Source organism: Dermacentor andersoni, chromosome 5 (genome assembly GCF_023375885.2).
Source record: "Dermacentor andersoni chromosome 5, qqDerAnde1_hic_scaffold, whole genome shotgun sequence".
NCBI classification, from domain to species: domain Eukaryota; kingdom Metazoa; phylum Arthropoda; class Arachnida; order Ixodida; family Ixodidae; genus Dermacentor; species Dermacentor andersoni.
Genome location: NC_092818.1, coordinates 175264762 through 175289398, shown reverse-complemented (window position 1 = coordinate 175289398; position 24637 = coordinate 175264762). Strand labels below are relative to the sequence as shown.

At 43.7% G+C, this 24637-nt stretch overlaps 1 protein-coding gene across 1 annotated transcript in view; it reads left to right on the top strand.

Moving 5' to 3' along the window:
• The window catches only part of LOC126531644 (uncharacterized), a 43615-nt gene extending 19105 nt beyond the window's left edge, over positions 1-24510 (top strand). Inside the window, exons 4-5 of the mRNA XM_050179262.3 lie at positions 6687-6885; positions 9694-24510. Coding sequence (XP_050035219.1) covers positions 6687-6885; positions 9694-9892 — 398 coding nt within the window. The 3' untranslated portion in view covers positions 9893-24510. The remainder of the gene's footprint in view (positions 1-6686; positions 6886-9693) is intronic.
• Positions 24511-24637: the final 127 nt, after the last annotated feature.

Below are 24637 nucleotides of genomic sequence, written 5' to 3'. Positions count from 1 at the left end.
CAATTAAACTTGCGGGACTTACACACTCCGCAAAACCCTTAAAATAATGCGTCTTTTAATAACTCGTTCCACGCATACTTATCAGAGAAGTCGGAATACGGCTGCCCTCAACACACACGAGCAACCCAGTCATAAATCTGCTTCCTTCCGTCCACACAGGACACGCGCTAAAGGAACTAAGGACGCCTCTCAGTGCAAATCATGCACTCACTGAAAACTACGCGGTTAACCTTAGAAAATAAAAAAAACGCTTATAAAAAAAAGAAGGTTAACTAAAACACACGCGCGTTACCATAGGCCTCTCAACGATAACCTTGTCCTTCAGGTTACTCACTCACAAAAAAAGAAAGCCGATTTACTCATTAACTAACACTCGCGAGACTACATGTTTACACAAACCTCATCTTTCAAATCTCGAGCTTCTCAAACAAAACACAAACAAAGCTCAAACCTTACACATTGAAAGAAATCCTAGTCTCAATTCGCGAAAACTTTCCGATGCTCAAAATAAAAAAACAAACACTTCATTTCTATGGAAGCGCTCTTGGCCTCCCTTTCCAAACGCTTATGTCTGACTCATACTTTGAGTTGGACTCGAGGTGGTCGCGGTTTGAAACTATTCTGGCTGCCGAGGAACAACAAAAGGGCTGACTCACTATCAGCTCCCCCAAGACTTTACGGTCTCCTGCCAATTTGCGTCCTGGCGCCCCGCTTTCCTCACAAACTCGATTGACCGCGTCGCTACTCCCCACCTGGTCTCGTCCTGCCACCTTGCGCTTCTTCGTACTGCAAGCTGAGCTTTGAAAAGAACTACGGAACGACGAGGAGTTTAACTGCCCCGTGCCCTTTGTTCGCGTCCGTGCAGAACATGCTTCGCGGTCCCCCTTTGACCGGTGGCTTGAACGTTTTGGATGCGTCAACATCGTCCGTGACGACCGCACCTTTTTCCTCGCGCCCTGCCCTTTTGGGTTTCTCGCCATCTTTGGCGGCGCTACATTAGTTACCGTCTTTCGGTCTTTACCGCGCTTCTTTTTACGGCGCTTTCTCTTTGCACTCGCTTTCATGTCGCCTTCTCGTGCCTCGTGCTGGCCGGTACACATTTTGTCTGCCCGGATCGGTCTCTTACCCGCACAGTCTGAGTGAATTACATTAAAATCTACTCTCACTTTGCCTCAACTGGCGGACAGCTCAACTGACTCTGGCACAATGCAGCAGGCTTTACTCGAGTTATGCAACTCGCACTCTTGCGAACTGCCCTCTACTGCACTGCCCAGCTCACGCTGTGCATCGGCACACAGCCCGTCGGTATCGATCGCTGTCTCACGCGCACAGTCCGAATGATTAACAACGGAATCATCCCTATCTAGGCTATCTAGACTGGCGGAGAGCCGCACCGATCCCTGAACAATGCAGTTGTTTTCTCGTGAACTACGGAGCTCGCCATCCCGAGAACTACTCTCAACTGCATCGTCCAGTTCGCACTTCACTTCTGCACGCAGATCTGGCTCTACATGGGTGCTCGCGTCTCTCGGGTCAGCAGTACCCTTTTCTTCGCTAGCAACCTCGCTAACATTACAAGCGACGCACACGCGCGGTAACTGTGCCAATTTGTTCGCAGCTGGCCTAGCTGTCTCTACAGTCATCTGTTGGCACAGCACCTCGTCGCTCTCCTTGCGGCCTTTAACGGCCTCTGTTGCCACTAAGGCATCATTAGCAGCTAGCCTTTTCCCTCCACTTATGAATCTGCAGCCAATCTCACAGGCACTACTCTTCTCGTCGGCTTTTGGCGAAAATCCGCTCGATGCTGCCTCATTCTTTCGCTCTGTACTACCTACAGAATTCTCAGGCAGCCGTTGTCTCTGTGCCATTAACTGATCACAATACTGTATCTCTTTGATCAGTGCTGCCTTCTCTCTCTCATACTTTTGCTCACGCTCACGCTTACGTTCCTGATACTCACGTTCGCGTTCATTCTAACGTTCGTGACGCTCACACTTAAGAGTAAGTTCTTGAAGCTCACGCTTCCGTTTATTCTCGCGTTCTTCACGCTTACGCTCACTCTTACGTTCACGACGCTCACGCTCACGTTCACGACGCTCACGCTCCCATGGTTCCTGTATCACTTCCCAAGCAAGCTCAATGCTTTTATCATCATTGCCACTATCTTGAATTGCCTTTATGATAGCTGGCGTTTTCATCTGTTCGTCCGCCTCAACTCCCAAATCGTCGCACACCAACAAGTCTAACCTCGTCAACCTTCTAAGATCCATGGCAGCTGCCCCGACAGGTGGTTAGAACTGTTTTCCTTAATTAATTTGTGCAAATACACAATGCATCAAATTCCCGATTCCCAGAACTATCAAAATGAACACACAACATTTGAGTCTGGCGAATCAAAAGGAAAAAAAACCACGCGCTCACTTACGGTTGCAGCACCGTGCCATCCGGTTCATTTGTCCGCTGTTCCCGGATCCTCCGGACTCCCTGGGTCGAAGGCTCGCTCTTCTTCGCTACTCCCAGTTTCTTCGGACCTCTTTCGACGAAGGCTCTCTCTTCTTCGCTCTTCCCGGTTCCTTAGGATCTCTCTCGACGAAGGTTGATCCGTAGCGCTGCCACCAGCTGTTGCATTCGGAGGCGATCTCACCGCTGCCAACCAGTTGTAGGGGTTGAGGGACGGACTTCGGGATGAAACACTTGGGAGATTTATTTTACATTATATACAGTGAGACGTCAATGAACAGTCGTACAGTCATTACGGGCCGGCAGCTACTCGGACGCTGCGGCCCGCGGCAAGAAGTTCGAGAGAGGTGAATCAGGGACTGCTCTGGAATCTCTGGAATGCTTCTTTTAAACCCTTCGAGGACTGGAAGTCGTGTCATGTTCGGCCAATGGGAGAGTTCGCTCAGATGACGCCATTTTCAGCCAATGGTCGGCACCCGTGCAATGGTGTCATACCCGGCGAAGAGAGTCGCCGCTTGGTCCCCCTGCGGTCTTGCCTTGCTGACTCACAACTCGCCGTCACAATAGCCAGGTGGGGGCGACGGCGGACCAAGGCGGGAGGGTGCCTTACTTTCACGGTGCCTTACTTCTCCCTGCGGTCTTGCCTCGCTGGCTTGCAACGCGTCGGCACAATGGGCGTATGGGGGCTACGCTGCCAGGCCTTCCCAGTACATCACAGCCGCCTTGCTTCGGGACCCACTTTCCTTGCAACAGTGCTGGGCTATCTTTTCGCTTTCTGGAAAAGTCAAGCATTGAATAGCTCCGCCGGCGGCGTACGAACTTGTTTGCACGTGAACTTGTGGCCTTAAACTTGTTTGCTCGAGCGCTCCTCTGGAATGTGCTTTCCGCGTTTCTGCGCTTCTCAATTAGCTGTGCTGCGATTCGATGTGGTCTGGGGAACTCGAAGTAGGCGCAGGAAACAGCCCCATATCTAACAAGAGGAGGAAGAGAGCACTGTGGAGTCTGTAATTTTCTGCCCCCAATCAAGCTGCTACTACTACTTCTTTCACACTGCCAGTAATTTGCTCTGAGCAGACAGTTGAGAATAATATTGGTGAAGTTTATGGTGGAGACCACGTTTACAGTGACAAAGACATAAATATTACTGTTTCAGTGTGCATTGCTGTTTTGGACCAGACAGCAAGAAATGCAGTTTTTTTTTTCTTCCTTCCTAATTTATTTATTTTTGTACTTGGTTTGCCACGCAGCATAACGTCGTAATGAAGCTAAATATAAGCATGCAGGCCCGTTTCATAGAGATACTGCAACAATAAGTTATAAAATGTGTTGTCCATAGTTCAGCTGGACCACTATTCAATTTTACACTTTTGAGCACACTTTCGCAAATGCAGTTCTAAAGTCTGTAACACTGTTTTTGACATGAGCACTGCACAGAATTATTAGGAATCATTTCGCTTTTGAACCACACACTTGTGGTGCCACACTCTTGTGGTGCCACACACTTGTGGTGCTAGGCTACATGCAATAAACTGGAGCTACATGAGATGCTGGGCAACACATGGGGGGCATGTGGATTGTCTGTTGGACCTCAAAGGGCCCATCACCAGGCCCCATAGCCCCATAATTTTAAATATACGCTGGAAGTTACGTGTTCTCTAGGGAGTGTACTGCTGCAAACATTTCCTAAACGGGCTCATTAATAGCTGAGATATAAATATTTCAGTGCCACGAACCCATGATTTCACAAGGCGAGCTCCACTGCATAGCGAGACACTCTCTCCACTCGCCCCAGCTATTTTCCGCAAGCGAAATTCCTTCCCTGCGTTTTCACATAACGGACCTCAAGGATCACATGACGCCTACATCATGGGCCCCGCCTTCATTTTTCTTTCTCCTCGATTTTTTGTTTACCCGGCGTTGCGCACTTCAGCTGACGGCGTTGCACGCGAGCTGTTGTGATGTTTCATGCAGTGCACGATTTGTTGCGCTGTGCACAAGGACACATGACTAGCGGTATAATTCAGTAGCGCTGCACGAATACAGAGGCAGAACAAACGGATCGCAGAGCATGATCATGCGCTGGAACACGGTAGAAAATGGCATAGTTTCGGTACCTGCACACATGACTGCACGACCGTGGGAACAAGCAGACGAAGCAGAAGCACATCTCTCTTGTTTCAGGGCGAAGTAAAACAAAAACACACAGATATTCTGTTTCTGTGTTTTATTATTTCTCTAAACTTGAGTCGCTCAATTCAAGCAACAGATCACACAAATAACAAATGTTGCCTTGAATAATTCTCGAAGTCACGTGTCACCACGAGCGACTTCACACTGTGGACCCGACTACGTAGGCGTAGGGACGCAACTACGTCATCGTCCGGCTTGGAACACGGTTGCTGCGAGAGAAAAGGAAAATGGTGTTCGGATTGAAAGTTCAGACCTTTCCGCGACGCGTAGCGATACAATTCTTTGCAAACACGATCGTTAGTGCGCATTGTATGCCCTGCGCTTGTCAGCTCAAAATGGCCAGACCTGCTGAGGGGCCCTTTAATGGTGCAGTCATTGAGTAAGTGCTCTTTAGCTTATTGAGGGCTCTTCTTTGTTTCTTTTTTCCTTAAAGTGGTATCAATATAGCCGACTCTTTTTAATGACCTAAAACATCCTTCAATATAATGTTTAAATAACGCAGACATCTCTAGAAACACTGTATACAAAGAATAATTGTTTATTTATTACGAACTACTGCAGACTACCAGCGCCATGATAGCACTCGAAACGCAGCACTCTCTGCACAAGGCTTTCTCGCCCCACCTACACCCGATCCCAGTTTCATTGTAACTGTTCTTCCCATTGCAGTCCTTTTTCATTTATCTGACGATGCAACAATGCGTCGGGGTCACTAGCTGTGATATAGTGTGAAAAATCTTATTCTGTAGAAGTGCAGAGGATAGGCCAGCTAATGGCCATCTATTGTTGTAAAGGAAAACTGCCCTTTAATGACCAATTTTCACTAGAGAGCTGTTCAGAAAGTAGCAAAATACCCACGAGGAGGTAAGCTCGTCAAGAAGCAAAATGTGGCAATCGCTCGTGGTGATCTGAGCTCATCTAAGCACCGCACAATAACAGGTCTCTAATGAAAGATAGCTTTCTGTGTTACTTTCCTGCACCAAACATTCGTCTTGCAACCTTCTTCCGGTCTGTGTTTTCAAAAAATATGATAATGAACTTGTAGCAAAAACATTTTGCACGCGGAAGTCTGAAACTCTACTGTATGCCACCAGTTTTTAAGTACCACTGCTGTCCTGCCATGTGCTCTTTATTTTTCTTACTTTTGCCATGATGTCAATGTTTTCAGCCTATTGTATATGTAACTTTAGGACTTGTACAAGATTGCAGTCACAATATCGGATTGTTATCACATCGCAAGCGTTACTGCTTATACCGTGACAGGTCAGTGATTATCAAATGTAAGCGATGCATGTTAGACTTTGTTAAACTGTCACAGCGACTGCCATTCGATTCATAATGCTCAACGATATTCAGTAAGCAGGGGGCTGATGGCCATTTTCATCGTTAGATCCTGTGATTGACAACTGTGCTTTTCACTATTGCTGCCGTTTGCCTGATCCTTGTGGTGCATTCAACTGGTTCCTACTACGCTACATGGTTTACGGCGCTAGTGCTGAGGCCTCTCGATATTGGAGCCTGAGAAAGCATGCCCTAGCCAAACATCCAGTGTCTCCCAGAGCAATTGTAGAAGCCACGTGTTCGAGATTGTTGGATCTTGGTTCTGCTCCCACCTTGAATCTGAGAGCAGCACTTTGAACGAACCAGGCAAATGTGTTTCGAGCGCTTGATTTTGACCAGCCATATGTAAACCGCCCCACAAGAGTGCAGGAATGTAAACTGCCCCGTAGCACTCGTGTGCTCGAAAGCAACCAGTTAAATGTACCTTTAGTTTCCCATGCACAGGATCGTCTTAATATTGAGAATGTTTCTTTATCTGCTTTATCCTTGCCTTCTGCCTGTCTGTATACCGTAATGTGACAGGTGTGTTGACCTGAGGCAATTGTTTTTGCACTTGTCATGGACACTGCATCATGACACGCCGTCTGTTCCAGCAGCCTGCTCATCTAGCTGTTATTTTGTGTCAGGGCAGATGTGAAGATCCAGATGATTGCTGAATGAGTGTGACCTCCCAACTCTTGTCTCTCACACTGCAGGCAACTTCAGCTTTGGCTGCCTGCAGAAATTCCACAGCAACACCATTGTAGACTTCATTGAGAATGCAGTAGAGCACTCGCGCAGTGGTCGTTATCTGTTCTTCCTGCACCGGCGTCCTGTGCTGGGTCCCATGCGTGTCCAGCTCCTGCATCCAGTGTCTCGTTTCAAGCAAGTCCAGTCACTCCAGCACCTCTGCCGGTAAGCTAGAGCATCCCATCTCATCTTTCCATATTTTTTTTTTGCATCAGCTCACATATTAACCTATGGCCTTCGTAGATTAGAGAAATATGTTTGATTTGGTAGCGTACCAGCACTCGTGCAGGCATTTTGTAGTCAAGGAATGGAGAAAGCATACAGGAATATCTTGGTAAGTACCGTACAGACTCTTGTAAGGGCCGCACCCCCAACTTTGCAGCCCAAAATTTGGAAAAAAGAAATTTCCAATGGAGTGTTCGGTGCCCCGATGTCATGCACGTGCATCAGCAAATTTTCGCACGCTGCGTATTTCTGCGTGCCGCTACTAAATGGCGAGAGCTGCACATTGACCTCTGATGTAATGGTACATCCAGGGATCCAGGGTATGCACAAGTATAATAGGCTGCACCGGCACCATTTTGGACAAAAGGTTCGATGCCATGTATGGGTCGCACCTCGTCAAAACTGTGAAGAAAACTGTGGCCGTTACACGAGTCTAAATATTATCTACAGTCATTCCACAGCTATACAAATTGTTCTCAAGAATAATAGAAAAATACTGATTAAAGAGGGTGTCAGGCATTGTATCTCGCCAGCGCTATTCACTGCTTGCTTAACCTCTTTGCTTCCACCAGTTCAGCGCTCCGCCCCGCCTGGTGTTCTGCAGCACATTTTCTGACTTGTTGAGCGTGTTCTGCATAGTAAAGAAATTGCTCTAAAATCTGCTACAGGCATCGCACTTGCAAAATGTCTAACTTATTTTGTTCGCAAATGGCTTCCGCGTCAGCTGCATAAAAAAAGATAAAAAGTGAGCTTAAAAAAAGTTTAGAACGTGAAGGAACGCAAGGTGAACTTTTGTGTTCCTTGCACTCGGAACGCCTCATGGACTTTTGAACTTGGCCCTTGAAAGCTAAGCACAGCACTGAGTGGTTCTGCTTCGCAGTTTCCGGTGGTATTTGCTGAAAAAAATTAGCCCACTTGGAAGCCTTTACGCTCTCTTTCAAGCCTGGTACGGTGGTTGCAACATCCACAACAGAGCAGAGTCTTGTGAGCAGGAAGCTTTCCATCGTTTTACAAACAACTCCTGCTGAAAGTGTAGACAAATATGTCCGTCTAGTGTGCAATACCGAAAACAACTACAAAATAGCCTGCAATCTGCTGCCATATATGAAAAATAGCCAGAAACAGGCATTTTTTGAGCAGCCGGTGAATCGCCGGTCACTTCGACTTTGGCCTTGGCCTTTCGGCCGACGGATCATCAGCTGTGAAAGTGAATGGGGTAAGAGTATTCAAAGTGTTAGATCGGGAAAGTTTCGGTGTAACAATGAACAAGGAATATCTCAGCAGCCTGCAATTTCCGGATGACATTGTCCTGTTCAGCAATGCCGAAGATGGCTTACAATTAATGAGTTTATTGAAGACCTTAACTGGCAAAGTCTAAGGGTAGGTATGATGATTAATATGCAAAAGACTAAGGTAACATTGAATAGTATGGCAAGGGAATGAGAGTTAGTGATTTGTTGCCATCCTCTTTAAGCTGTTAAAATGTACATTATCGAGACCAAGAAGTCACAAGGGTTCCCTCAGCAGAAATCTTTATGTGAATAAAAATGGGGTCGGAGTGCATATGGTATGCATTTCCAGGTCATGATTGGCAGCTTGCCAATATCCTTGAAAAGAAAATTATACAATCGGTGCATTTCACCAGCACTAACCAATGCTGAAATCTGTACTAACCTTGACTAAAACTAAGAAAGGTAATAAATAAGCTTGATAAGAGGCTCAGGACCATGCAGGGAGCTATGAAATGAAAAATGACAGGCGTAACATCGAAACAAGCAGAAGACAGTATGGGTTAGACAGTAATCGGGGGGGGGGGAGGGGGGGGTAGTCGGTATTGTGGTTAAGACTAAAAAGTGGAGTTGGGTAGGCCGTGTTATCGGCATAGAGCAGATGACTGGTGCGGTCTGTGAGAGTAATTGAACGGGTGCCAAAGGAAGCAAATCGCAGATGAGGAAGGGGACTGGTATGAGAAGATTAGGAAGTTTGCAGGATTAGAATGGAGTCAGCTGATGTGAAACAGGAATAATTGGAGATCACCGGTTCGCTAGCAATGCAGCTCCCACGCAGGCAGCGTTGCTGGCTGCTCTTTACCACCACAGCCGTACAAACGCCTAGCTGACCTTCGATGTGAAGCCCGTAAAACACAATGTGAGAAACAGAAATTACAGATTACTGGCTGAAAAAGAAAATACACGCAAGGAAGGCTTTGTTTATTCATGTAAGGTGTACACAAGGTAACTGTTATACATATTGTAATAACTGATAATTACATTTCAGAGCAAAAATTTGGGACTACAGCTAGGTTGCATTGCTGATTGATACGCTGCAGCGGCATGTCTGGTATCAATCAGCCATGCAACCTTCGTTGTAGTCCTGAAAAACGGCTGCAAAACTCTCCTTGATAGCTTCACTGTAAAATGCGCGCTATTGCAAGAAGACGTGCATTTGGGCCAGCCAGTGCTAGTTTTGGGTGGCATCTAACGCTTTCCTCAGAATGGCTTTCTGTAATATTTTTTTAATAGCCCAGGAATTGGAATGCCTGGTTTATGGTCTGTTCTATGGTAACAGAGGGCAAACATCTATTGCAGCATCAAATTTAAGTATACTAGGGAAAGGGTGCAAAAGAGGAGGTAGGTAGGTGATAGAGATGGACTGACATGGCCGGCCCACCAAACTTGAAAATAATGTCTGTGAAACTGAAGATCCTAGCCTGGAAGAACCTAATTTGGGCTACCACCCTTCTGCCAGGTTCTCCATACTGAAGAGTATACGGCGGGACTTTGTGGATGCGCTTCCGCTGCCAGCACGTCTCAAGGCCTACCTGAACACACCGCACTACTACTCAGAAGAGCTGGCCGACTCAGTTACCCTCAGTGGTGGAGCCCTGGCTGTCCAATCCCAGGAGCTGCAAAGTGGTCTGCAGGAGGAGCCTTTCAGTCCAAGTTGATAGTACATCTTGGAAAGGCTTTTGTTCTAGTTCATCTCTCTTTCTCTCTCCCTCTCTTCTGGGTGAGAAATTTGTGTGTTTGCTGCAGCATCTTCATCAAAGGTGCTATCAACATGAATTGAAATTTGAGCTAGTCAGAGTGAAGTAGGGCAAATTTTTTGCATTTCTTCACTCACCAGTGTCTGCAGCATTGGCATGATTCAGTTTGAGAGACCCTGAGTCACAGGGCCATGGTGCATTCTATGACAGCTTAGGCACTGATGCCTCGCTGCACTTTAAAAAAAAAACAAAAAAAACGTATGTACAAGGCATTCACTCCTTTTGTTTTTGCTTTCATGTGCGTTTCATTTTTTTTCCGGTAATGCATTGCCACTTGTGCATAAGTGAAGGAGAAAGTAATGCTTCGAGCACTTGTGTGTCTCTGTGTTGATTGGACGACACTGGGAAACATTGTCATTTCAGTGTTATACCCCCATCCTATACAACTCTTGCAGATGACACCAAGGGTCCCTGCGCTGCATGTCCTGCATGTCCAGGGCGTTAGAGTTGCCATCGTGTGGCTGAGTTAGTGGCAGCATGCCATAGTAAATGTGAAATGTGGGCCTGTTTTGACTATTATTGCTTTGTGAGTGTCAACTCATCAGCCGTCTCTGACTGCGTTGTTCTGCCCTGTGAAGCCAGAAAGTTTGAAGTAACTGAAAGGCCTCGCTTGAATTTAACGGCTTTGAAATGCATTGAGGATATTTCATTTCATTTTCATTTATTAATACTGTTAGCCCATCTTTGGGCCGTTACAGGGTGGAAAATATTTGTTGCAATGCAGTAAATGCATTGGCAATCACAGCCTTGCAGACATGCAAATAAAAAATAAAGTTAGCGCACACAACCTGCGGTTCACAACAAAATACAAATGCGGTAGCAGAAGCACACACAGCAACATTCATATTTTCAAGTAGGTGAAATGTGCTAGAAACGAGCTGTCGTGGTTAATTTGGTAGGTCAAAGTAAAGGTGTATTGATTTTTCAAACAAACTGACAGAGTCTGTTTGCGTTATGTGCTGTGGCAACGAGTTCCATTCTTCAATATAGCGAGCTAGCCAAAAATTCTGGAATTTGTTCTAATTGATCTGAGACTTTAACTACTGTGTGAATTATCACAAGCCAACTTGTGTTTTTGCACGAGTGTTGAGGAGATTGTGGGAAGGAGTGCATGTTTTTTGTTGTTGCACTGCAGAGAATAGATAGAGCCAGCTTGTGAAGGCCATCAAATGTAGCATTACTGAATTGACTGGTTGTCAGTGGGTGATGCAGGTTATTGTATGTATGTAAAAAGAATGGTGGCGTTGTTTCAGCGTTTCCTGAAAGGGGGATAACAAGCCTTGCATTTTTTTCCACCAAAGAACTGTATGACTTCAGTGTCAGATGCATATTTGCCATCATTGCTGCACCTGCGACAGTATTAAAAACCTATGCCTTGCTGCTTGCTTAGTCTCTGAAAGCAGAAGCCTCGAACCAAATTGCTCTAACTCTGTGTCCAAGCACAGTGACGATGTCTTCTTTTTTCTGACCTCCGCTTAAGAATGCACTTTTGTGACATATGAGACCATCATTTGTATGTAGTGCCATCGTGTCTGTAACTTCCTTTTTTCCTAATAACTAAAAAACTTGCGCATAGTACTGTAAGGTTAATACAGACCATGAAGGTGCGCGTGACCGCCATGCACAGTAAAACATATCCAGGTGCTCACGCTTTACCCTGTCTATTGCTCACAAACACTGCATGTAACGTATGTGATTACTTGGGCAAGGCCAGCAAGGAAATGATGTTTGTACTATGTTTGCTTTCAGTGGTGCATTAAAGGGGGCACTGAAGAGAAAAATTACGTTGAGCTGCATTAGTGAGTTACTCTTCTGCAATATATATAAAAAAAGCCACTCTTATTGTGAGATGAGGCTTGGCAAGCCGGAAAAGAAGCAAAAAACAACAAAAGAAAGATGGGTGGTGACACGCCGTCTTGAAGACTGTACACAAGCCCAGTTAATTTGTTATTGGTAAGGATAGACCCCACTGTATTCCAAAAGAGCTATAGACTGAACTTAGTAATAAAAAAGTTTTACTGAGCTGCAACGACCCAAATATGAAAAACATTCTGAAACCTACGATGTTACCGTGATGTACCAGCACTGGGGTTGTGGTATGAAATTTAAAAAATTGAGCTTTGATTTTCTCTACTAATATAGTCAACCTATTGCCATGGCATTAATGAAAAATATACGTTTGAAATAATATTTTAGCAGCCTAAACTGATTAAATGTTTCTCTTTAGAGTCCCTGTGAGGCTGTTAGAGTCTTGGAAACGGCACAACCTTTGTGACAGCTTTGACGGTCTGTGCATTTGGGAGCACCCTTGGTGTACTTCAGAATTGTCGATGAAAACATATTAATGTGGGGCTTGCAGTATCTCGCATCCTGTGTTGATAGCAACTCGTGTTATTGATGGAGACTGCAAGCAATGTTGCTCAGTGCAAATGCCATCTGGATGCAGAAGAAATGATCAGTGTTGCATTGCTGCAACAATCATGATGCAGCAATTCAACATGCACAAGTTGCAATGTTGAACGTACGGTCACAGACGCTTGAAATGCAAACAAGTTAGGGCTAACTTGCAACACCTTTCTTCATTTCATCTTCTCATATTTTGTGTCGTGTCTGAATAATGTCACCTTGTTTGTTTAGTTTGGAACCTACCTCTCATTTGGCGGCCTGATGTGTAGTGCGAAATGACACTATTGGCTTGTTATCATATTTACCTGGTTCTAATGCACACCAATTTCTTGTGAATTCAAAGCAAAATGATAATGTGCACCCAGATAATCTTAATTTGCAGCCGGCCTTGTAGTGAAAAAGTGTCGCATGCCTTTTCAGTTTCACAATCGGAAAAAGACAAAACCCGCAGAATTTGCTTTCACAAAATGTAAATTTATTTGCACTTAAATGTTTATTGTCAGCATTGTTGTGCAGCTCTTAATCATTCTCAATGGACTGTAACACATCGTCCTCTGTGTGGTCTGTTGCATTTGATATTTTCCATTTATTGAACTACTGCTACTACACTGCAACTTCTAGTGGTGTGATGGCTGATGCCTCAATTAACAACTTCCCTCGTTCGTACTCCGATGCACATAAGTCTCCGGAATGACAAAAACATTTCATGTGGATCTGTTGCTACTTGTTTGGGATCTTTTGAGTCACATTTTGAATTATTTTCATCACAGCGCATCGTTGCCAACCTACATGAAAACTTTTCCTGTTGACATTTTGTGATGACATTGGTGATGACACTTGCTCTGACCGTAGGCCATTCGGAATATTTCAGTTTTGTATCGAATTGTAGTGTGCATGCCCTTACTAGACCTTTTTTCTTAAGTAAAAGGTCCATGTTAGCATTAAAGGGGCCCTGAACCACCCCTCTGGCTTGGTGAAATACCATAGTCTGCGGGTAGCATACGCTGCTGTGGACATCTCGCAGCAGCGTATGCTACCCGCAGTCTAAGTTTTGCTGTCATACGCGGCGTGTGGAGCTTGCAAGCGAATTGCAAGGTCACCTTTCTGTCAAACGCTCACTTTTCAATAGAAGGCCTTGTCCTCACTCTCTTCTAGATGCACTATTTTGTCATTCCCTTAGACGGCTGCTGTTGGCTGATAGCTGACATCAAGCTGCGGTCAGCTACATAGCATAGATACCGCGGCTGCTGCGGGGTGCCGCCATGAGTCCACTGGCTAAGCACACTGCAGCTTGCTGAGGACAACCGCGTTTGGCTTATGTTTAGTGTGTCATAGGCACCAAAGGCGGAAGTCGTGGAGTCTATCTTAACATCCAAAATGAAATTTGAACTGCGTGCCACGGTGACATTTAGAAGGCAGAGCGTTGTTGGCACGCCTTACTGCGTCGTAGCCTTCGCAGTGCAAGGCATTGGAGAACGAATGGGAGCACAGCGGAGGCCGTGTTTGATTTCCAGTAACTCCGCTGTTGCTGAACGCATTGAAGTACTTTTTGCCGGCAAAGCATTCCTGAAAGATCCTATTTTAACTTCAGATGACTTTCTCCACTTTGACAAAAAGTGGTTCAGGGCCCCTTTAAGTTAATGCAGTAGTGCAATTGCAAGAAGAGGCTTCATAGTTTCTCACTTGTATCATTTCTTCACAGCGCAGTACAACAAAATATGCCACAGTGCAGGTGTTTTATCAGCAGGAAATGCATAAGGTACTACCAGCCACAGATTCACACCTTATCATGATGTCTAGGGGCCTTTACATGGCATGTAGGTACCCGCTGTTCTCTTAGGAGTAATGTAAATTTTTTAATGAAGGTTGCTAACTGAGAGGTGTTCATAATGAGAAAGCGAATGAAAAACATGCAAGACCTTAGTGCACAGATCTGCATACCCTCGCAAGCGAAAATTGACTTGTGTTTGAGACCTTTTGCCAGCACTAACCTGCATCAGCTAGGGCTTTGTTGCGTACACGCAGTCTTTACTATAGGTGTTGCATTGTGTGTAGTGCTTCATTTTTCAGCAGCTTTCTCTTGATATCACTTTAATGAAACAGAGACGTAGCTTTGTTGCTATAGGTGGTCATGTTTGTACAGTTTGACTTTTTGACACTTTTTAGAGGCCGTGCTTTACACTGTAGAGCATGCAATTTTAGATTCTTTAGTGGAAGTGTGTGATGCTTCTGAATAGAACAATACTGGGCACAGCACAGAGCCCTTGCCTATTTTGTTGCATCACAGAAAGAGCACGTAGTGTTCTTGGGACCTTCTTTCTTGTACAGAAATGTGTTTTTTTGTTTTTAAGAGGCAAGGCACAAATTTGTTCCTTTATGTAGCCATTCCGCTTCATCATACATAACCTGATGCATTTGCGCATCTGTACTAATGTTTCAGTTTGAATGCTTTTTAATAACTATATGCTGTTCTCTGAGAAGGTTGAGGGGCTAGCTTGCAGTGGAATCGCAGTTTTTTGTGAGGGCTCTTGACGAATGGGTTATGGTAATTGAAGTGATGCAAAAAGGAATGACGACAAAGAAATAAACATGGAGTAAACAAGATGCGCACTAACCCCAATCTGTAGATTTTGCATCCACCACCCTATTCGTTGAGGTGATAGAGTGATCGATTGGTGTACCAAGATGTTCCAAGTGTCAGTTTTACTAAGGATGGTAGTTTCGTGAAATAACGCAAACCTGAAACAGCATTGGCATTGCTATGTTAAAATATGATGCCAGTTCCCACAAGGTATGCAGTCCTGTGCCTTCAACTGACAGCCAGGAACACTACACGCAACATGTTATTAGCTCCAGAATGAGAATTACGTAGATCAGCATGATAATTTATGAACCTGCTGAAATAGATTATAGTGATTTCAAAAATAGCCCAAGTTTTCATAGATAAGAGGATCCTAAAGGCAGCCAGTTTGGCCCCAAGTACCCAAATGTGGCAACCCTAAACACAACCTTTTTATCAAGTATTCCTAAGGTCAAGGTGTGTGGCATCGTAACTGTGGTCAGTCCTCAAACTTACTTTACTGCATTGTAGTGCTTGTCCCTCAATGTAATACTAGTTCCCCTCATGCCTTGTTTATTGGCTGGTGCTTTGATGTCTATTTTTTTTCTTTGTATAAGATTCCTTTTCTCTTGGTGGTTACTCTACCATCTACCACTATCTTGCGTCTGTTTTGTATAAGTGTCAAACCTTGCCATGATGTCCTGTCGTTGCTAACTTTCTGGGACCATATAAGAATTGGCTCAAGCTAAACTCAGTATGGCTGTACGAATCTGCTACTGGTAGCTTCACTTTCAATTGAATTTTGACACTGTTCTCTGAAATGGTTGGTATAGCTGTTAGCATTGAAAGCTGGGGCTTCTAGAGACCTTTAAAAACAAGGGAAAGCTGGAGGTGTGAGGGGTAGTTTTAACGCGTGGGGAAAACTTAATTTTCATTGTAAATTTGGGGAAAGGGAGGCACAGGGAGGGGGGGTTCAGAAACATAACATTGTTATGAAAAAGACTGTTGAAATGGGAAGCTTACATAAATCCTTGTGTTTACATGTCCTGAAGGCTGTATTCCAACCTAGAAGTGGTTTTAAAGTACAAAGTTGGGCGAGTTGGTATACATTCATAATGGTAATGGCGCGAACAAAACGACGACGTAGTGAAAGGACACAGGACGAGCGCTGACTCGCATGTTCAGTTGTGAGTCAGCGCTCATCCTGTGTCTTTTCACTCCGTCGTCGTCTTGTTCATGCTGTTCCCATTATAAACTAGAAGTGGTTCTCATATATATTACTTTTCTACTCTAGACAAGGAGCATTCGGCGAGAAAGAATGGTTAAGGAGGCACTGGTTAGGCTTGTATAGCCATTTCCTTTTCTTTTGTTCATGTGTTAATCTAGAATTTAGAAACATAATAGAGACAGCCCACGAAATTGCCACAGCTCTTAAATTTTGTTTTAATAGTTGGGGAATGTAGGAAAAGACAGGCTGTTTGAGATCTGTAACTAACCAGTATTCATGAATAATCTCCTTATTCGCTAACTACTAGATAACTTTTTGATAACTTTAGTGCACATATTATAATTGCAGATTGCACAAGGCTATGGCTTAAGGCATTTCAGTAGCAATCGTGACAGCAGTGCCAGTTTCATCTATTCCCAGAATTGCCAATGAACTTATGCATTGGTTATTCGTATAGTTTTCTCTAGCATTGCTTAAAAAAGGCTTGCTTAAAAAATATTAAGTCGAAGGCAAACTCATTTCGCTACAAGTTTGTGGATGAGCATCTCAAACAGAGGCACTTGTTTCAGCTTAGTGCACAAGCCTCGAGCACTGACTGGCATTATTTTAGCCCTTACAATATGTGTGCTAGAGTTAAGAATATTTGTCAAGTTAATTAGTAAACCTTTAGTTAATAACTAGCTCCTAGAAGATCTTTCTGCAATTTCTAATGGACACCACTCCTACAGATCTTAACCAACAAGGGTTACCATTTCTCCATTTGCAATTCCCAATTTTTTAATAATGGAAGACTGTTGTTGCTGAAACGGACTGTAAATGCATAACATGCTCTTGGCCAGTGCGGCCATTATAGTATTGCTAAAGTGCTGTGAGCATCTTGTTTGCAATTCTGCTAGGCCTAGTCCAAGTACTCTTTTTTTCCAATGACATGATTAGGTATTGCACAACACTACATATACAGCAGTGTTGCGATTTGTCTTCCACTACAGGAGGTGTACTTTCAAGCTGTTTTCAGTTTGAGCACTGTATTAAGGAATATGAAGTTCAGGCTATTTGGAATTTCACTTGTTGAAGCGCTAACATTAGCAGTGGCACGGGTGCATTCGCCTGCAGGTCATACTGGTAAAACCATGACCGTTGCTGTCAGTGATGCACTGTAGTGTCAGCTGTGCGATTGAATTCCAGCTATATTGTCCCTGTTATGATAGGGACAGGACATAAACAGTGCTAGTGCATTCAATTCTAGGTTCATAGGAAGGAACATTAAAAATAAGCCCTTTACTTTGATGTCTGTATAGCCCACAGTACAGCTTTGAGATGTAACCCGCACTCTCCCCCAAGTTATGTTTCCCTTGAAGTTAATTGCTTCCGTGCAGGCCACTAAAGGTGGTGTTTGCTTTTCAACATGTTGTAATCATGTGCAGTGTCATGGGGGTTGGGACTTTTACTCGACAGGATTGCGTTTTTATGTGCTGATGGTCACCGTGAGTCGATTTGTCTTGTAAAGACTTACGTTGGATGGCTTTTCATGGTGTTGTTGAAGGCCTTGTTTGTAACTTCACCAATAATCCAGAAAGAAAATCATTACTGTGAAATTTAGATGTTCCGGCAACTTTTTGGCAGGCTCAAGGACATTGAGCTATATTCTGTTAAAACTGCATATATGTAAAAGAGCAGACATGCTGTCTCTATTAGAGCAGTCGCTTCTAGTTTCTATTCATATGCACCTCTGCCCTTTACCCTGTCCCTCTTTGTATTTACAAGTTTTCAATGGTGTAAACAGATTCTGTGCACTGTTGACCTGTGGAGGGATGTGCAGCGTGTGTCACACATAGCTGTGATGCCTAAATAGTGGTATTGAACACTACTCAGGCTAGACATGAAGGATTGAGAATTGGTCTTCCTTTAACACATGTCTGCCTAGTGACCACACTTGTCCGGGAAACCAGCTGAAGGGCTGAGTACTGCGTGAACAGTGCTCAGGCATTTCCCTTCCAAGTATGGCAACTGCTGCATGTGGATCTTCCTCAGCCGTCGTGTCAATGGCGTTATCATCCCCATCTCCATTCTTCCTTGCCATCCGATGCCTTCTAGGAGGAGGAGAGCTCTTCCAGCGTCCTTGTTGGCTGTGATTTCACGTGTGCCCTCACCTTAAGCTCTCGCAAAAGCAGGTGACGAGGCAAGTTAAGTAGATTGTCGTCTGTGCTGTTGTCATCATGTGCTTGTTTTAGTGTTCTGCAAGAGGGACATAGTAGTCAAGGGTGTGTCCTGCTTCCTTCGTATTTGTGCACTGTTGTGACAGGTGGCAGTGTGCTTTCGACCTCTGCTTTGCATCGAGTGTTTTGCACCTAATGACCTGGCTTTAATAATGGTTGGTGTGTCGGGTTAGCCTTCATATTCTCTTTGTCCTTCTAGACCCTGAAGACTGGAGTGTAGTGTTGGTGAAGTGAGTGAAACCTGACGACGTTAACATCCAGCAGAAAATATTTTCTGTTGCAGAAGTGTCCAAAACTACCCTCAGTCTTTTTTTTTTTTCTAATGCTGCACTTCTCATTTCTTGCTTTCTGTAGTGATTAGCTGAAATGTATTAGATTGTTCTGGATTACCCTATTTCAATATACAGTAGAACCCCTCTCATAATGTTTCTCACTGAATTGTGGGAATAGAACATTATAGCTGGAAAATGTGTCATGTGATCACTATGTCAGCACCATTGATGACATTAACACCAGAAAAACATGATCAGGAGCACATTTTTGGGGTTTTACTGTCTAGATTGTCGATGGTATGTCTAACTGTTGCGACTGTCATTACTCAAAAGGGAGAAACTTGCTTTTGTGGTTTGTAGTTCCTTTGTGGTTCTTTATCTCCAGAAAGCAAAAAAGACTGCAGACAGAAACACAGGGCACTTCTGACAGCAAAATATTTACCTTTACTTATTTAAGTGCAAGTGTGATATCACATACCACTAAAAAAACGTGTTTAGAGGCTTGGGATATTATCCTTGTTTGTAAGACAATAAAGAGCAAATATTTTAAGTTCTTTGCTGAATAAACCAGTGGGAAGCAGCACTTGCGCACGCATTTCAGTCCACAGTCTGTTTTCTTTGTGGCATTATAAAACCACAAATGGATCAATGCCAGCTATCCCAAACCTTCATGTTACACTAACTTTTGCTGAAGTAAAAAAAAAAAAAATCAAGTGGTCATTTTCTAGTGTCAAGAATGTAGTAATGAGGGAGCGAAAAAATTGTCTTGCATGTTTTGTCATAGGCAGGTTGCAAAATTGCTGATGTGTTTGGGAGTAAAGAACTCGTGAGAGACCCAACTCACAAATGTGAAGTGCCCTGAGCCATCCCATGATTGCTCTTGTTGAAAGCTTTGTGCCACTTTTCCCAGACCTATATGCCCTCCATGGAGACAATCTTTACTCTTGACCAAAATTGACTATGGATTTTAAAAAAAAGTAATGAAAACACATACACCTTGCATTTTGGATTTTTCTAATGCTTGCCCATTGTGCTGTCCTTGCCGAGTGCATCACGTATATAGTGGACGACTGTTGCTTGGCTTCCTGTTAGTGATGTAGGAACCTCGACCACTTACATGTTTCACCCATTTTACTCGCAGAGTAGCGAATAAAAAATGAAAAATAAAAAATAAAATAAAGATACATATGAAATGAAAAACGGAATTGAAGAATGTTTAGTGACTATGGAAGGTATTCAGGACCCTTAGATGCTTGTGGCCTCTTGACATTCCTGAAAGAGCTGAACAGAAAATCGGTGTTACGCAAAGATAACTTACCATATTAAGGAATAAGCATCCACCATTCGTTTGCTGTGATTGAGGCAAGAGCTCAACCAATGGTACTTGGTTAGCTTTCCTGCCAGATTCATTTATGCATGTTGTCCATATAGAGCGGTGAGCCCTGCAAGTTGTTCAGCGATGCTCGTTACTTTTCTGGTCCTGCACTGTTGCTGATGGCATGCAGTTGTGACCTACTCCAGACAAAATTAAAACAAGGTATTAAGCAAAATTCACTGTGAAATTCCACCTCTCTGCAATGTTCAAGTGTAAGCAACCCAGCCATTCAGCTGGAAAGACCATTCATGCCCGACTTACTAATTTATTCGACATTCGGCAGTAAGTGCTAAGGTGGCACCTTGGGGTGATATTGTGACAGTGCTTTGGCTGGACAGTAGTTGGTATGTCTGAGTTTGTATGGCTTCCTGTGCGCCTTCCTGTCAAGGCTCTTTTGCCAAGTGGGGACATCCTACAAATGACCCAATGTTTCAGTCGGCCACAAGTACATTTAAGGAAGTGCGTCCTTGCGTGATCCTGTCTGGTGTATCTACAGCTCAACAGCGTTCATTGTGCCGTCGTGTCTTTGCATCTAGTTTTGCGTATGAGCATGTGTCAGCAGGGAAAGAGCTCTGTGCGAGTTGCATGTTGGCCCATGGGTAGCTGTAGGCTTTTGTGTATGCGCAAAGAAAAATGTTTGGGCAGTTTTGTCGGATGCTAGGTGTCTCTTGAGAGATGCAGATCCTGCATTCTTTTAATGTGTATTCTGTGCTGTTAATGGTGGTTTCTGCCAACTTGCTAGGTTAGTGCAATTTTGAGGACTGCGCTGTCTTGTTCTAATGCGTCCTTGCATTTGCCCTTTGAGTCACTGCATCTCTGCCTCCCATGGTAAAGACCAAAGCTCTGTGCATTTGCTCTCATTGCAGTGAGTACGTTTCCATCTAGCATACCACTGGTTTCACTGTTGTTCACCTGTTAACCTTGCGCAATTGATATCGCACGCTCTTTTAGTAGTGACTGTACCTTTTTTAAAAATGCAGAATCAGCCATGCTGTGGAGCTTTGCATGAGCAGAGTGCTGTGTCAATAGGATGTGAAGGTATTTCATCGAAATCCAGATATGTTTGTTTCCTGACCCATGGGAACTTTTTGGGCAATATTGGTGTCATTTGTTTTACTTTTTCTTGAATGAAATTGCTTCTCTTGCCGTGAAGCAGCGAGTCTGTGTTTAAACATTGTCTGTGCGAATGTTGGAGAAGCACAAAAGTAGATACTGTGAGCACAATGGAAGTTGTGATGTGTTCTCTCATGTGCCCTGGATGGTTGGGTGCTTGCAATTTACTGTTGCTAGGTGTTTCACTTTGCAAAAGAATGAACAGTGCAGTTCTCAAGAAGGGATTGTTTCTTATGCTATACCCAAGCAGTGACAAAGTGTAACATCTGTTAATGGATTTTCGTTAGTCGTTCATGATGATGTGCCGTTTTGTGTGACTTCGAGTATGACTTCTTTGAATATGTCTTCTTGGCTAGTACTAGCATGCCAAGTGGGTTTTTCAACAAAGTCCTATGCATATATGTATTTATGATCATCTTTTTAAATGGCTCTTGTGTTCTTGAATTCATGACAATGCCATGCTTTATTGCACTTCAGCATTTCTATCAATGGACGCTCGCCAATGCTGTGCCAAGGGGCTTGCTCATAGTTTTGTGTTCACTAAGTGCAGCAATAATGTAGGAATAATAGGTTTCAACTCTTGGCAGTTACCATTCTAGTTACCTTTCAAGCTGCAGCAACAGTATAGTCTTCAATGTACCCAGCCACATGTACTTATATGTTTCTGTGAAGAATGAGTAGACATGCTGAAAAAGAAGTTTGTCTAAACTTGAGACGTAAAAGATAAGGTTAAGAACCACCTTATTGTAATAGCATAAGGAAACACCTGTTCAGTCTTGTTGCTCTGTGTTCGTTTTTAACTGGTTCATTTCTTAAGAGGAAGCTTTAGCTCGGGTGCTCCCATCTAAATACATGTAAAAGGAGAATTCGTTTTTCTCAGCAACCACTGCACCAAATTTGACAAGGTTTGTTGCATTTAAATGAAAGACTTAAAATCTAGTGACTGTTCTTTTCTAATTTTCGAGTTAGGTCATGAATTTTTTATTAAAAATTGGCAAAAATAGAAAATTTTCGGGAAACAAAACTATCAAGTTTACAACTCTGTAGCTCAACAACGATATATGATAATACAATTCTGTGAATTGCACCTAATACTAGTACATCTAAAGTGGACAAAATTGATGTGTTACTCATGAATAGCAAAAAATTTAGTAATATGGAAATACAGCTTTTGCAGAACCCTTGTAAACAAAGTAACGAATTCATGTAAGATGTAAAATGATATATGGAATTTGTCCACTTTGAATGAAGTAATGGATGCCGTTTACAGAACTGCGATATCTGTTCTTGATACAGAGCTATGAATTTGTAAACTTCGTGCTTCTATTTTTTTAAGACTGTCGAATGTTTGAAAATCTTTTAACGAAATTCGAGCCATAAATCGAAATTCCACTTCCAACAGTCTCTAGAATTTAACTTTGTCTTTCAAACGCAACAAATTTCATTAAAATCGGTCCAGGGGTTATCTCAAAAAACATTTTTGCATTTTACATGTATTTGAATAGGCTGCGTGGGAGTTGGGCCCGAGCTAAAGCTTCCTCTTAATGCTAGTGCATTAAGATGCAAGTTAACAAATAAGCCCAATTTCAAGCATTGTTGCAGGCTAAGAAGCAGAATTAAAAGTGCTCGCGCTGCTGAAATCTGAATCTATTTACAGTGACGTGGAGCTCGTTTGGTTTGTGTCAATTTGCAGCATTTCTCTTGCAGATTGCTCATTTCCAGCCCACTTGTTGCTTTAGAATGCGAGGCAATGAATATTCTTATTTTCATAAAAGTAGGCGTTTCATGAAAGCACCTGTATAGTCTATGCCACGTTGCATTGACTATACAGTGGAGGTTGTGGTTTTTGAAATGAGCACTCCTGCTCACGAATATTCAGTGTATTATAATTCCTTGAAAGCTCAATGTCGACGAGGAAGTATGAAGAAAAGCGGTGCCTTTGACAACATTGCAGTGAAGGTGGTTCTTGCCGCATCGCTTTCGATTCATGGGATGCTGACAAAAGTGGTCCGTTGGTGTTGATGTGCGTGGGGCAGTAACTGGATAGGAAAAGCCGCTGAAAGCTGCTGTTATTTGACAAGGCTAGATTCTTCTCGGTGTGCGCAGGGATGTTCATTAAGGGTCCACTGATGACAGTGCTCAGTTTTATAAATTCCGGTGAATGTTGCTGTTGTGGTGCCAAGGTTTTGACCACCTTGTGGGTTGAGGATCAGCTGCAGCTTGGCATTGCTTTACAGACCTTGGGATGTGGCTTGTGCGCAACTGGGGTTGTTAAGCAGTATGCCATATGGTGTGGCCAAAGATAAGGAGACTGCACTTCTGTGTATGGGCATGGTTCTCCAGAGTGGTTTTTTAAATACCATGGAGGTGGGGCGGTGAGAGGAAATACCAAGTTGTAGAGAAACTGTGCATGCCAACACTTGCAGGTGGGAGGCAACTTTTGCACACTCTAGTGTGACAGGGTGGCACCACTCCCAGGTTGTGTTGCTAAAAATGTAATAATAATTAAAAAAAATAACTGGCTGCTCCCGTTTCTGTGGCTACAGATGCATTTTGTTAATGTTAGCCACCAAACAAATTGCTGCTAACATAATGGTTGCTTTCAGTGGTTTACAAGAAAGAGTTTGTGCTTAAGACATGGTATGAGCATCCGAAGGTTTGAAGGTGACACCTTCAGCAAGTTCTAAGTGCACGGTTGTGACCTGGAGCCACTCTTTGACGCTGCTAAAATACCACTGGATTGGCCATGCCACAGCGTTTCAGGGTCAAGATCCCTCGTCTACCAGTCACACGTAACCAGGTTTCATTATAAAATATGCACTTGACGTAAGTCGAGCTGCTTGCATGATTGGTCGGCAGCACGCTTGTACACAAGCAGTTTGTGGTGGCGAAGATCCTGACTCCCGGAATCATCTGTGTACGGAAAACACGCATGAATGTATATGTATGGACTAGGTGGATGGTACGCAGTCTCTATGCCCGCATTGCTTTTTAAGCAAACAAGAACGTATACATAGTTGTGTTTTCCCTGTATGCTGCTCCGCAAGAGTCTTTCCGTGTCTTGTGCTGTGAAGAGATTTTGCAATCATTTATATAACGCAACAGATTTGTAGGCTTCTATGGAATAAAGTCAACGTGTGTACATCATGACTTCTCTTGGATGCGTTTGGCAACCTTGTGCCCATGGTGCCAGACCTATAGAGTTAGTTTAACTAAGTTATGCTTACTCCATGGCTAGATCACTGTGGTGGCAGAGTTGCATGTGTAGCACTGCACCTCTGGCTCTGATGGCTTAATTAATGTGGAATGCGACTTCTTGTATGCGGGAAATAAATTACGGGCATTTGTACTTTTCTGTATTTGTTTCATAAAGGAAACAGGCATGCAACACCAAAACATATGTTCAATCACAGCATCACAGGGCATTGCCGCTACCACTGCTGTTTCCAGAACACATCACTCCTACGCTAATGTTC